Genomic DNA, 15468 nt, shown 5'->3' on the forward strand with positions numbered 1-15468 from the left:
TTTTAAACTCATGTATTCATGTTTTTAAGACATAGATGCGTACTGCAGTGTTTTGTTTGTATTTTTCTCATATCCCCCATCATACAGTAGCAAGTCTATTTCAATGAAGTGAGGTGTGTAATCCTCTTCTTGTCCGGTCTGGTGTTCTTGACACAGTTTGGGAGGTTTATGTAATTGTGATCATACTGTTACGGCATCTTACAGTTGGCTTCCTTGGCTTGCTGAAAGCATGCTTCCTGAGTAGCAGCACTGCCCTGGATACACACTGAACCCCACACATACACTGAGCTAATGCTGTGAGGTTACACTCGGAGTCTTAAATGAACACAGTGTTCATTTGGCGTCCCGCTTGACCTAACACATCTTGTTGGGTATTTGTCGCACATACAGATTTGAACCAAATGCTATTGCATTTGTGTTTGGTTGTGCACAGTTTCCCCAAATACATATATTTTTATGTGTTGTGAATCACATGAAAGACAAGTCGCGGTTTTACAAAACCTTTAACAAAGACTGCACAGAGGGGAGGTTTACATGTACCTCTTTTAGATACATCAAGGTAAAAATGGATCTTTCTGCTCGTGTACCTGAGAGAACAAAATGAAGACATAAATAGAGAGACTGAGAGAGACTGGTTCAACAAATCAGAAAAGAGAGAGAGAGAGAGAGGAATCAAGCCTCCATCTGCAGAGAGGGAGTCAGGAGACATGCCTTCTGGCAGGAGCTGAAGAAGACAGCTGTGTTTGGTGTGGTATTTTTAAACGCATCAATGCTGCTCCAATCCCCGCGCCTCGCCTGACCTATTTTTAGCCAGGGCTGGCCATTGTTCTATTTCTGTCACCTGTGGGCCACGCAGTTGTTGATTCACATGCAAATGAAGCTTGCTCCCTCCCTGGCTGGCATTACTGCCTCAGCGAGGTGCTCAGTACACAGTGCACGGCTTTCCTAGCAACTCAGCTTACATTTTTCTCTGCTCAGACGCTTTTCCGAGAAGAGAAAAAGCTACAGACTGGAGAGAAATAGGGAGAGAGGCAGATAAGAAAAAAAAAAAAAAGAAGCTAGGTTTGCCATCTTCTCCTAACACTGTGTTAGTGTTTGGACTAGACTGAAGCAGGGCACCGGGAGAGTGTGGCAGCCCTGCAGACAGAGTGTGCAGTTTGTGTTATTGCTCTACAGTGAGAGTGGTTTCTCAGAGGAGGAGGCAGAGGAAGGGAGAGAGTTGCCTGTTGTCGTGGTCTCTCCCCTGAGTGGCTGAGGGGTGGCTCTTGGTGACAGGAAACGCAAGGCTTGCGATGAGACCTGAGCGCTGAGTGGAGTATGCTGCAGACGATTTACGAGGGCGAGTCAAGTTTCTCCACAACAGAAGGGCGCGTTGGACACCAGCAGTTCCCCAACCAGAGCAAGATGCACAACGTGAACAACTCAGGTGATCACACAGCCCGGTGTTTCTACTCCTCTTGAGGAATCTCAGCTTTCAACCTTCTTTTTTTCCCCCTTTTTGCATTCCAGTCTCTGTCTTTCTCTCTATCGCTGAAGCTTTTCCTATTTCTCCCACTCTCTTCTCATCCTCTCTGCCTGTCTCTCACACGTTCACTCTCTCCCTCTCTCACATACTCTCAACTCTTTGCGCTCCCCCGGTCTCTCATTCTGTGTGAAAAGAGAACTCAAAGCTTCTCAGCACAGCAACGTGGTAGGATCAGGCACTTCTTCCTGAATCAAGGTAATTACTCTTGTGATGACATATGCTGCTTTATAATTTGTGTTTCTCAGTGGGATTGTTACCTTAATCTATGTTTAAGTAAAAAGGCTTCTAATGGGTAAAAAGTGCTGCTGATCATGACATACTGTATTTTCAACACTGTTAACACGTTTCCTCATTTTAGTGTTCAGTAGAAAAACGTTAACACTATGCTCTAGTTGCCTGAAATGAGTCACTGTGAACATGAAAGGGATGTTGTGTTTTGCTAGCTTCCATGTCAGCGTGCACTTTTCAGGGAACAGGAAAAACTGTGACAGAAATACTGAGGGGACAACTGAAAGGTTTCTCTCAGGATATTTACCACAGACATTGACTGTTCTATTTTTGACCTGTGAATTGAATTTAGGAGTACATGGCTGACATCAGTATGAGTAACGTCTATTCACTGTATTGACTCAAGATGAGTCACCTTATTTGCTTTGATTTTTTTTTTAGCATGTGGCTATTGATAAAATGTGAAAATTGTCGTAGGAAATTAGTTGGAAGGAAGAGTACTGGGCAACACTTGGTTCTGTGAAAACATTGTCATGTGAGTTGCTTGGAAGCATGTATAATGGCAAAGTGCAGATTGATGCATCTGAGGTCTTCGTTTACTCAGAAATGTGTTATGACCTGTAAGTTGTTAGATAATCTAGAATCAGCAAACAGCAAGGAGCAACAACATGCTGTCGACTAATTGAATCTGATTGTTTAATGTAAATTTAGATTATTTTTTTTACATTCAGTCAACTCAGTATTTGTGGTGTAAAAGATGAGTAAAAAAAAAACAAAAAAACACAGCCATAAGTCTGACTTCAGGCAAGCAAAACTGGTGAGTGAAAACACGCAGAGGCAGTGGGCTAAACGTGAGGAGATTTAAAAATAAGACAGCAGGATGACAGGGGGATGACACATTCCATCTCTGTCAATAGAGCAGGTTATTTGACTATTAGGCTACAAGAGCTCCGTCTTAGAGGCCTGTGAGCCAAACAACAGATATACCGAGCGCCTGAATTCAGGCTCCTTGCTTATTCTGTGGGTCAGCTATTCTTAGGTGAGTTATTTTCAGCTTATGGCATTAGCCTGCTAAGATTAGGCGTCTGTGCGTTATCATTCCATCTTGGCATGCTCCTGATATAACAGTGGTTTGGAACAGATATTTATAGAGAATTCTGTCATTTGCCTGTTTAATTTGTTCTTTCCACTTTATTGTAAATCACTTGACAGTGACTAACATTATCTGTCTAAAAATGCAACTCTGGGATGCTTTTGTACAAGTTCACTGTGTGTCACGTTTGTGTTGTTGGTAGAGCAGACACGTTCGCTTTAATAGAGACTTGAGGATGTTTTAGGATTATGAATACACTGTCATGATTATTGTTTGAGAAGGGATCCTTGTGTCAGCTGAATTAGTGGTTAGTGAATAGGTTGCTAAAACAAACTTTGTGACATTTTATATGATATTCTCTGCTGTTACATTTCAAGTGGCTCATGAAAATAAAGGGCATAATCCTGTTTTTATTTTGATTAGTGTCCGTAACATCAAAGTTCTGATAAAAAACAGTACTCAGATGGGCTCTCTACCCAGGGAAAACTAATTAGTTCCCCCTGAGTGCATGATATCATGTAAAATATCATGCAAGCTCTCTTCAATAGGAACCTTTCAGACAATAACAATGCTCCACCTTTCAAGTCCTCTTGTCTGTATCCTGTATCTATTCAGGTTGTCTCATGTTTGAAGTGCTCACAGCTAAAGAGCATGCAATAATAATTTTGATTCAGTAATGATAAACAATTACTCATATAAGAATGATGTAACGTATTATTTAAAACCATTGGTAATGGTAATTTTTTAGTTGCTTTTTATATTTTGTCCCTTTGTCTTAATGTGCATCATATAGAAAGCACAGTTTAAAGCTTGTTTTTTTCAGGATCTTGGATGCTTTTCTTCTAGCTGGAAGGGTTGCTATGGCTCAAGGCATTTAGACTATTGACTCTTGGTGATTGATTTATTAGGCATTTCATTGACTGTAGCGTCTACAGTCCGTAGAGAGTAGGATAATGATAGTCTTTACAGAGGGACTTGCTAATTATCACCTACAATATCCTGCATTTTCTGCTTTATTTTTGCTCGAATGAAGATTTAGTAGATGTCGTTTTGTGTGTTGCTGTTTGTGTGAGACGGTTTGGCATGACGGCAGGACAGGAGACGACTGGACTCCTGGCTCCCCTCAGCGAAAGGGCCCTTGGTGGCTCAGCTCAGCTCTCTTTGTTAGCAGATAGCCTGCAAGCCACAGCCCTGGCTCAGCTGCAAGGACGAGCCTGAGTCTTAAAAATAAAGACCTGTTTCCTGCTTTAGACATGCCAGCTGCTCAAAATAACAAGGCACTTAATGAGAGATCCAGCACCACATTGCAGTCCCAAGCATCAGCTTATTTTTGCCCTCAAACATCTTCTGTATCTCTGGTTCTATTTATACTCTCAGACAGGGAATTTAGATCAGTAACCATCTCTACTAAATGCATCCAGCATACAATATGTTTAAAGTGTAAACACAAAGTGTGCCATTACATATATAGCCAAAACGGGTATTTCAGTAATAAAATATACACTAAAGATGATCTATGGTCAGTATCACATTGGGTTAAGATGCTCTAAACATTTTTTATACACACTAATGTGATTCGCTGGAGCACCAGTGGAGCAGCGGGTGCTCCAGTACTAAACACCCACAACACTTCAAATTGTGGTGATGTTTTTGGGGTTGTACAAATCTTAATTTGCCAAAAAGAAGTTATAAATGAAAACTGGTGAAAAGCAACAACCTGTAAACATATGTAACATCATATTTATATAGTAATTACACACATTATTATAACATTTGTTTGAGGCAAAAGATTTGAGATTAGTGAGAAGATAAATGTATTTGATTTTTAACATTCATAATCCAAGTGTTGCTTTTAAACTTCTTGCAAAGCTGTAACAACTATATTTGCATCTTGTAATGAATTAATTCAGAATTTTTCAGGAGAAACTTTTCTTCTCATAGTACATGTGCACTATGTGATATTGTAATTACTTAAAAAGTAATTCTACTGAGCTTAAATGTGTAGATAGATATTTATGTCAATAATTTTTAATAACAAGTGAAATTTTTTCATCAGCACTTACCTATCAACACGAAAAACAACGTGTTTGGTGTATTAAAGAATATTATTCATTTGCATATAACTCTGTGATAATGTGTCTGTGAAGCAAATTTTTTCCCCATTAAATCTGAATATTATTAGCCTTATTCAGTGATGCCAAAGGGCACCTGTAGGTGCAAGCTAATTTGTTAAAGTGTAAGAATAGCTGCACCCTTTATATTCATGTTTACAATATTAATAACTCTGTTCTCGTGGTAGTTGTCAGTTTAAGTGCTAGCATGATTAAAAAGGGGTAAATTCAGAATTCAAGGTGTAAAGTCCAACATTAGTCTTAGCGTAACTAAGTAGTGACTAATGTTGATAAAGTTTTACTCTATGTGTCTATATGTTTTAGACTTTACATATAATAGTAACGTCACTGATGATGTGTGTCTGGTCTCTCTCCGGGGTGGGAAGCCTGGTAATGTGGCCTGTGGCAAAAAAGACAGTCATCCAACATCTCAAATTAAGGCTGTGATTGTCACTCTAACCACCACCAAAGCTAATGAGAGGCAGATCGGTTATAGAAATAAACACTTTGGGGACACTGGCTGTGCTCGCTGCAGTGGGAGTGTGGTCACAGGCCATAAGTCACCCTATCCCCTCTTGGCAGGCCCTCCACAGGGAGGAATTTGGGCATGGGGCAGGGTGCTTGTCGCTCCCTTGTGCTAAAAACAAATTTGGGACCTGTCATTCATAAATCTCTTGTTTACCAGTGCCTAGAGACACTTCTGTGCACTTCCACCAATCAGGAGGCACCTCACTTTCACCCGAAAAAAGAGCATTCATATCAAGGGTCATGATCGCTGATGGCACTATTGGACCACTGAACCTAAAAGTGGCAGGCTCTTCTATGTGAGTGATCATTTTCAAAAGTGACCCGAAAGTTACATAAATGCAACACTGCGCTTTTATTTTTGCCTGTGTTAAATTGAGCAGGCGGCCTCACAACTGTGACAGTCTTTCACACATTGTCTATATTAAGACCCTGCTCAGAAAAGCATTTTTATTTAGCCCTAGTTACTGGTGGTTCCGTATTCTCCTCTGCCGAAGGAGTATTTTTGTATTACAGAAACAGCAGATTTCAGCTTCGAGTAGTTTCAGGGTGCATTTCACTTAAATATATTAACTGTAAAATTGTAGCAGTGAATATATAGTTCTAATGTATTCTGTGGTTGGGTAAAGTACATAAACAGATGCACATTTTGACATTTTTTCTGTTCTACAATCAGCACAGAGATTAATGTTAATTATGAGGAAGGAACGTTGTAAATTATACATTAGGTAGAGGCTTCTGCTGAGCTGGAACCATGCCTACCTACCTTTAGGACTTCATTATGTTCCCTCAACATTGTCATTCCATCCAGCGTTAGTCTTGCCAACACAGTGGACGGTGAGTGGACAAGAATAGAACAGGCACATGAGGCTGTTGTGGTTTCCTCAAGGGCCATTTCATACAGCCTCGGTTATCAAAGGTGGCTTAAGCTTTCACACCCCCCCCCCCTCCCCCACCTCCTGTTAAACCACTATCTGAGATTTTTTTGATTGAGGCTCAGCTTGATGTGCTGATCAAAGTGGAGATCCTTAATGCCAGTCAGAGTGAGGGTACAGAATGAAATATGAGATTAATTAGATATCACAGTGGTGAATTCTCCCAGGCAGCAGGTGTTTTTTTGTTGCTATATTTAGGTCCATTAGGCAAAAGTAGCACTAAGGCTGTTTGACTCTCTGAGCCCTTCAATGGTTCACAGGTTCACGGCTGCCCCTGGAACAGTGCCTGCTACAAAAGAGTCCTTTGTCAAGTACTTACAAGCTAAGATTAATATTCCCTGTCAGTAGAGAAGGGTCTGTGCTACAGGTGCCTGTTCTCTGTGCTTGCCCTCCTCCGTCATTTGATTGGAGCTGTTTTTAGAACACAGAGAGAAAAATTATAGCACAGGAGTCCCCTCTAGCTGTCTTCACTCTTTGAATGTGTTTTAAGACAAGTTATCACTTAGCCACTGAATCTCTACAGACTGTGTGTGAGTGTTTGTGTGTGTGTTGTGTATGTGTGTGTTGGAGGGTTCTGTAATGCTTTCTCTCCGTCTCTCTCTGCTGGGGACTCCATTCTTATATAAGAGCTGAAAAGCTGATATAATAGTCAACATGTCACATTGCCACTGTAGGCAGGAGATGACATGCAGTGAGACTCGATATCTGCAGGATGGGGAGACATAATTACGTCGCCAGCGTTGCCATGACAGCGGCAAGTTAGGGTGGTGGATACTAGGGTGTGGGGGTTGTCACAGACCAGGATTGCGCCACTTGCTTTTATGTTTCTATTTATAATCATCACCGCCGCATACACATGGAATGGTGGCAATGAAAAACAGGCTACATGACAAAACAAATGGGCTCCAGTGTGCTTCACAGCATCAGTGAACAGGAGGGCATTGCTTCTTAATTGATGGCTACTGTAGACTGACACTGCTTCTTTTTGGCAGGTTTAAACTCTTTTTTTTATTGGTATGTTATTGTAGTTTATGAGGATAAATGTATGACAATGCAACACAAGATTATTTATGTGAATGTAAAAAGTGTAGTGTGTCAGTTTTCTCGCATGCTTCCACTGAACAGGTGGCGTAATAACATTGCCTGTATTTGTTCCCTCAAATGTGACCCTTGAGAAGATTAAGGCAATGAATGCACTCAATAAATCTCCCTCCAGCCACTGGAATTTTAAGTAGGTTTGAATATTTCTCTGGTCTCAAAATGGAAGAGACATTATACAGTCTGGACAATGTGCACCCTTCCTTGAATGTCACATCATGATCAGCATAACTAACAGGCAATTTTTTCTAAGAACTGGACATTTTTATTAAATCACTGGTCAAATATAGGCCTAAATGTCCATTCTTTATTTAATATATAAAATTGGTTCAAAGGTGTGATTCTGTTTACAATTACTGCTTACTGTAGCTAGCTTATACAGCAGTTTGAGTGAAACAACACAGGGATAAAAATGATAAAGAAAAACATTGTACAATCACTGATCATCCTCTATGGAATAGAGAGACGAAGTAGCACTGTCTTCTATGTTCTTAACTGGCAATCGATTTTCTCTGTGGAACAGGCTATTTATAGAGCTTGGAGACCAAAGGGATGCCCTCTCACTTTGTATCTGGCAATTACTCTAGTTGTCAAAGACAAATGCATTTCTTACCGATGCACATATTGCAGTGTCTGCACTCAGTAACAAAGATGGAAAGACTTCTGGTGGACTTCCGGTAATGATGGCAGCGTGAAAGCTGTGTGTCTCTCCAACCCCACAAGATAATAATAATAAAAAAGAAATGGTGTTTTGACTTATCTCCATTTGCCTTCACGTCTTAACCTGTGTCGGGGTATGAATTTATGTTCAGGTGCAATGATGTAAAAGACAACTCTAACAAGTAAGAAGTGCACAAACAATCAATTGGTTGCACCCATCTCCCCAATGGTTTAAGTGGGAGAAATAAAACACCTGATGGTCGAAATGAAGGACTCGCTCGAAAGAGATCCAGGATTTCAGGATGGATTTCCAAGCATTTGGAGCCAAGACTGAAAAAGACATTAAGACAATTATGCAACAGATGACAGAATTACACCTTGATGTAGAAAAAATGAGCGACAGACTGGAACAGGTTGAGCGCCGGGTCACTGAGATACATGATACTGAAATACTGCACCATAAATCGATTAAAAATCTGGTGAACAAAGTTTTGGAGATGGAAGTACGCACTGAATACCAGGAAAACAAGTCCAGGCAAAACAACTTGCATTTATTCAACATACCAGAGAAAAGTGAAGGCAACAATATGACAGCCTTCCTCAAAAAACTGGAGACTTTATCATCATCAGAGCGCACCGCATGTACAGAGAAGGCAAAGATCATACCAGACTGATAATTGTTGCCTTTTTGAACTTTGAAACAAAGAAGCAAATACTTCATGCTGCATGGGGGAAGAAGGAATTAACCTATAATGGTATGCATATTTTCTTTGATCATGACTTCACCTTTAAAGTGAAACAACAGAGAGCCTTGTACAGACCTATGAGAGAACAACTCAAGGCCAAGAATATAAAATCTCACATCTTGGCCTCGGCCAAATTGAAGGTTTTCAGCGAAGATGGGACCTCGCAGGCATATAGAACTCCACAAGCTGCGGTAAAGGCTCTCGAGGAGCTGGGACTGCTACACGTCAAGACACACAGATCGTGGAACGGGACACCAACCAGCAACAACAATGGGAAGTGGACAAGGACCAACAGATCAGTCAAAACATTATTAAACTGGTGCAAGAGGCAGAGAAGAATGAATGTGAATGAAAGCAGTTTTGCAAATGTTTACATGTTATTGCAATTAAAATTGTATTGGCTCAGGATGAAACACCTTTCATATTTTCTCCCTGTTTTGTTGCTGTTTGTATGAGCTGAATGGCTGTTACATTTTTTGTTTTCTTCCTCTTAATTTTTAGCTTTAACTCATGTTTGTCTGCTTCTTGTTCCCAAGATATCAAAATGTACTATTGGTGACTGCTTAAGATCTGATCATGCTATTGTAACAATTCATTACAGCTGAACATCGTTGGGGCTGTGGCTACTGGAAATTCAACCCATCACTTTTAAATGATACTATGTTTATAAAAAAAAAAATAAAGGCTTTAATTTATAAGAATTCTTTGAAAATCATGAAAATTCATCCGACCCACACAACGTCTGGGAGTCCTTTAAGTGTGCATTTAGAGCACATGCCATCAAGATGTGATCACGGAAACCAAAAAAAAAAAAAAGAAATTGATAAAGGAGAGGAGTTTAATGGACGATATAAATGAACTGAAAAAAATGCTGGATGAAATGCAACTGCCCTCTTTAGAAACGGCTTATTTAATGAAAAAATAAACAACTGGAACTGGAGAATTTGTACTCTGGGCGTATAAATGGTATCATCAATAGATCTTGTGCCACTTGGATGGAAAAAGGGGAGAAGTGCACTGCTCATTTTATAAGATTAAATCGAAGCAATTTGGGCAAGCAAAACATGAACTTGTGTACAACAAATGGTGTTATACTTACATCTCCACAGGAAATATTGTGTGAGGAGGTGGATTATTTCAAAGCTTTATTTTCTTTTGAGAAGGAGCCAGAGTCTCTCGCCAGCTCTGATATTGAATTATTTTTTCCGCTAAACTATGATCAGTCACTTTCAGCACTTCAGCAATTAAGTTGTGAAGGTGAAATTTTGGAAAGAGAGTTACTGGATGCAATTAATTCTTTCTCTGGTAAATCACCTGGGATTGATGGCATTCTTATTGAGGTTTATAAGACTTTTTCACAGAAATTAAAAAAAACCTCTGATGGCATTTTTAACTACTCTCACTCAGGTAATATCATCAGACACACAGAAAAAGGACATCATCACATTACTCCTAAAGCAAGATCCACAGGAGCCTTACAAAGATCCTGTATGTATGAAACATTGGAGAGCACTGACACTGCTCTGCTGTGATACTTGTATCCTCTCTAAATATATTGCATTGAGAATAAAAAGAATTATTGGTGATATAATAAAATATGATCAAACAGGTTTCATTCAGTGCGCTTTATTGGTGATAACATGCAGCATCTTCTTGATACTATAGACTATTACGAAAATTGACAGAAATCTGGACTTTTATTTATTGCTGACTTTGAAAAGGCATTTGATAAACTAATATGGGATTTCATCCAAAAAGCTCTTCAGTTTTTTAATTTTGAGGAAACCCTCATAAAATGGTGGTATAACCAACCGACCAGCAAAATAGTAAATAATAATATTTATCTAATAGTTTCACCATGTCTAGAGGTGTATGTCAGGGGTGTCTGCTGTCTCCGTAGTTGTTTTTATGATGCATTGAAATTTTTGCTATTAGAATTAGAAATAATTCATGCATCACAGGTTTAAAACCAAATGGGATAGAGACAAAAACATTATATGCAGATGATGCAAATTTTTTTCTGCAGCCTGAGAAATCTTCACTATGAGATGCCCTCATACTTGATATTCATTTGGAATATCTGGATCAAAGCCAGGCTTTGGTAAATGCACCATTATGAGAATAGGACCATTGAGAGGTACAGATTTCGACCTACAGTGCCCAGCTACAATCAAGTGGAGTAACGGCTCGGTATATGTTTTGGGAATTCATACTCCAGATAATCCAAAAGATCTATTTAAGATACATTACGAACAAAAAATTGAGAAAATTGAAAAAGTTTCACAATCTTTGAGAGGGAAAATACTGGTTTAATAAGGAAAGATCACATTGATTAATACTCTTGTAATTCCTCAGTTCATTTTGGCCTATCTCTTAATAGCACTTTCAGAGGCATCCTTCTTTAAATGTTTTGAACAAAAAATGTTTAAGTTCCTTTGGAATAATAAGCCTGACAAGATTAAAAGGCAATAAATATATAATTCATATGAAAAAATATTGCAAAATATTGGATTATCTTCTGTGTACTTATTCTTTGACATCAAATTGTTCCCCTTTTTTATCTTAAAATCTCACCATTTTTAAGGGATCCTTTTAAAATTCATTTTATTTTGTCTTTTATTTTTATTTACTTTTTTCCTTTTTTCCAATTGCTTTTTTGTGAGGTTATATTGTCATGTTATCATATCATCACATGTGTTATGTGTATCATTTGCCTGTATTAAATAATAATAATAAAAAGATGGAAATATCACAGAACTATGAATTCACAAACACATGCTGGTTCCAGGCTTGCAAACTACTTTGCTTTAAATCATTTATGGTTAGAAGGAATATCTGCATGATGTTCTGGTAGCGACAAGGAGAAGAACTCCTTTTATTTATTTATCAAACAGTGGGAAGATAGGATTTATGTAAATACTTTAAATGACCACTTCCAACATTTCGTGCCAAATGTCCATTGAGTCTGCTATACAGCTGCTCCCAGTAGACTCTACGCTGACGGATGTGATCCAGTGTTTGTTTATAGAAACTATTATAATTGTAGGTTTCTGAGGATCGCTGGAGAGAAAGCTGTACTCCTCATTTCTGACCCTTCTCCTTCCCTCCCTCTCGTTCTTTCCCTCTAATTCTTAAAACGTGTCCCTTTTTTAAAAGCCTAATTTTCCTCTCCTGCTCTCTTGACAGTATGTGATAATAATATGTTATATACATTCACCTGTGGTTGCATTATTGGAATTGATAAAATTATAGGTGCTTTTTGGATTTGACTAATCTCTTTCTCTCTTTTATTCTCTCTGCTTCTCCTCTGCGGCCCACAGTGGACATTAAACCAGACGTGCCATTGGCTGTGGAGCCCTTATCTCCGCTGGACCTGCGCACAGATCTGAGGATGGTGGGGCCAGGCTCGGACCCAGGACTGTGGGAGAGGCAGCTGCAGCAGGAGCTGCTCCTCATTCAGAAGCAGCAGCAGATCCAGAAGCAGCTACTAATCAGCGAGTTCCAGAAGCAGCATGAGAAGTTGACCCGTCAGCACCAGGCTCAGCTCCAGGAGCACCTCAAGGTCAGTATTGCACCGCACAGTTGTATGGAGGACAGCAGTGGCACAGCACAGTACCACAGTGAACAAAACAGCAGAGCACAACACAGCATGGCATAGTGCAGATCAGTAGAAAACATTATAACTCTGAACAAGAGTGCAGAGTGCAGAAAGTAAGAAACAACTCAGCAAGACAGGGTGTTGAGCAATACATCACAGCACAGTGTGAGTTTTCTTTCCACAGATGAGTACTGAATAGTCCATCACAGCAAAACAGAAACTGCAGAAGTACACAGACACCAGTCATTTTAAAAATATATTTATCAGTGTGTTCTCTTCATGCTGACTTGAGGCCCGCATGTTTCTCAGCTCCAGCAGGAGCTCCAGGCCATGAAACAGCAGCAGGAACTCGCAGAGAAGGAGCGCCGTCTGGAGCAGCAGCAGCAGCAGCAGCAGCAGAACCAGCAGGAGAAGGAGCAGGAGAGGCATCGGCGAGAGCAGCATGTTTCCAGCCTGAGCCTCAGGGGCAAGGAGCGCTCCCGAGAGAGTAAGAGCTCGACACCGCCATCATCACCATTACCATCAGGGGTGGAATTTGTGATTTTGAGGGCCCCAGGCAAAAGCACGCATGGGGCCCCCAGATCATAACCCTCAACCTTTTCAATCATTTTTTAATGCATTACCTTAGAGTGAGGCCTGAGCAAAATATGCATATAACAGCAGGATAGGAATGGTTTACTGTAGCTGAATGGCTACTGGCTGAGAAAATACTCAGTCACTCAATATATTCACACTGGGTCATGTACATGTTTTGCTATCATCATTATTACTATTTATAATGTTCAGATGTCCTGGCTCTAAAGATTAGTTGGCACAACAGTTGCTAAACTTGAGCTTTTTGAGCTTCACAACAGTGGAAATAATGCTAAGACCAAAGAACTGCATGGAAAGTTTTCTACTCATGTGGCAGCCTATATTAGTAAAGTAGTTATTTGGTTTCTGGTTGCAAGGGCTCAGACAGACACCCACCTTGGCCTGTTGTTAAGTTGTTTGTCTCAGTTAGCTGTTGTGACAATAATAGCCCTAGGTCTCTTCCTGGGCTCTAACAACAAAACACAGAGACAAAAACAAAGTAAAAGTGTTTATGAGATATAAACTAAAACTATTAGCCTGGCTAGATACCACTTGGGGTACATGGTGAATTATGTTATTTTATCCAGTGTGGGTGTCATCCCTTGTTACGAAATCTAATGTTCCTTTTAGATAACATTGCACAATACAGTGGTGAAGAAATCAGATTAAAAAGTTCATGTACTTACTCCAAAGGACAATTTAATTTTGTATTTCTGGCAATTAGAAACAAGGTTTTTTTAAGTATTAGATTTATAGTAACTGTGCTAGAGGTTTCCTAGTCTAGAAAGTGGAAATTACTTAATTCATCATATAAAATAGAAGATGCCAATGATTTGAATATGATTGTGTTGCTGATGATGAAACGGTACTTAACCAGTATATATAAGTGATGACATAAGGTTGGCCGGTGCCATTTAAGCTTAAAATTTAGGAGAAAATGTCTTTCAACAGCATGATGAAAATAGCTTCAGATATAGTATATCATTTCTGTTTTTACCTTATAGCTAATAATAGACAAGATTTATGACTTTGTCAGGTCAGGTAATTTGAAACTGTGCCCTGCAACTGTAACCCTCCAATAGGAAAGAACATCCCTCTGCAGTATCACTTCAACAGCTTGAAACTAATATTGTGCTCTTAGACCACTAGGGGGAGATCTTCCTACATAAGTTGTGGCTGCTCTGGAAGATAAAGTAAACTCTATCAGCAAAAATAAAAGAGAAAAAACTCAATTTATGTACTTTAGGGGTAGCTTTAGGTAAATGTGATACAGCAAAATCAGTAAAGAGGCTGGAAGTTTCAAGAGTGTAACATTTAGATTTGTAATAATTCTTATGCCATAATAGTGTATATCATGAGTCATAGCCCTAGGGTAACCCCAATTCTTGTGATTCCGTCTTTTGGTCTCACAGGTGCAGTGGCCAGTACTGAGGTGAAGCAGAAACTCCAAGAGTTTCTGTTAAGCAAATCAGCAAAGGACCCTGCCAGCAACGGAGTCAATCACTCTTTCATCCACCACCCAAAACTCTGGTACACGTAAGTACAATCTATTGTTTTAACCTGCCAGAGGGGCATACAAATACTATATTTAAATCACATAATCTATATCATGATATCATATTGCACTCTCTTAAATTTAATGGCTTCTTGTGTAATCAGGTCCTCTCACCATACATCTCTGGACCAAAGCTCTCCACCTCTGGGCGGCACATCCCCCACCTGCCAGTATACTCTGCCATCACCCATAGAGAGCAAGGACGACTTCCCCTTGAGGAAGACAGGTTTGCTAATTTGCACGCACACACACAACGCAGACATAAAAATGCAAACACACATACATGCATACATAAATCTACATCAACACGCAGCTAGTTAAATAGATTTCACTGTGAGTGTTGAGATGTTGCCTTCAATAAGTAATTTTCTATTTGCTATGCTGGCTTATTAATACAGTGACTCTTGTTGACCCACGTCAATCAAGAGGTCGGTGTACCCACAGAGTATTTCCTGAGGTTGCTGATGACCTGCTAATAACATGAGTTAGGCTCATTATGACCCCTACACCCCCTCCTCATTCCTTCAGGGCTCACCACAAAACTTTCATAAGGGTTGACGCATGCCAGAAAAGTAACTTAAACCTTCCTCACTTTTATTTGGATTATTCTAAAACGTATAGCAGCACAGAGCACAGTTTAATTGTATGTTTTCACTTCACCTTTAAATTTGAATTACTGTTATTTGTACTGAAATTACCTTGCCATTATTTAAAAGGAACCATATTTGTCCCTATGTTACAATAATAAACCACGTTCCAAGGCCTCTTTGAACTGTTTAGTAGTAAATGGGAGAATTAAAGCGGATTAATTTCTCCTGAGT

The 15468-nt window shown here is 39.6% G+C and overlaps 1 protein-coding gene across 6 annotated transcripts in view; it reads left to right on the top strand.

Annotated features, from left to right (window-relative positions):
- hdac9b (histone deacetylase 9b) overlaps positions 1-15468 on the top strand; it is a 39184-nt gene that overhangs the window by 11566 nt on the left and 12150 nt on the right. The window contains exons 1-6 of one of the 6 annotated variants that reach the window (XM_067601762.1): positions 770-1426; positions 1660-1720; positions 12242-12483; positions 12829-13006; positions 14505-14628; positions 14752-14873. In XM_067601762.1, coding sequence (XP_067457863.1) covers positions 12313-12483; positions 12829-13006; positions 14505-14628; positions 14752-14873 — 595 coding nt within the window. In that variant the 5' untranslated portion in view covers positions 770-1426; positions 1660-1720; positions 12242-12312. Of the gene's footprint in view, positions 1-766; positions 1721-2396; positions 2793-12241; positions 12484-12828; positions 13007-14504; positions 14629-14751; positions 14874-15468 lie in introns of those variants that run through there. The other 5 variants (XM_067601760.1, XM_067601759.1, XM_067601761.1 and 2 more) reach the window with 5 other exon arrangements.

This window comes from Thunnus thynnus, chromosome 10, assembly GCF_963924715.1.
Source record: "Thunnus thynnus chromosome 10, fThuThy2.1, whole genome shotgun sequence".
Taxonomy (NCBI): domain Eukaryota; kingdom Metazoa; phylum Chordata; class Actinopteri; order Scombriformes; family Scombridae; genus Thunnus; species Thunnus thynnus.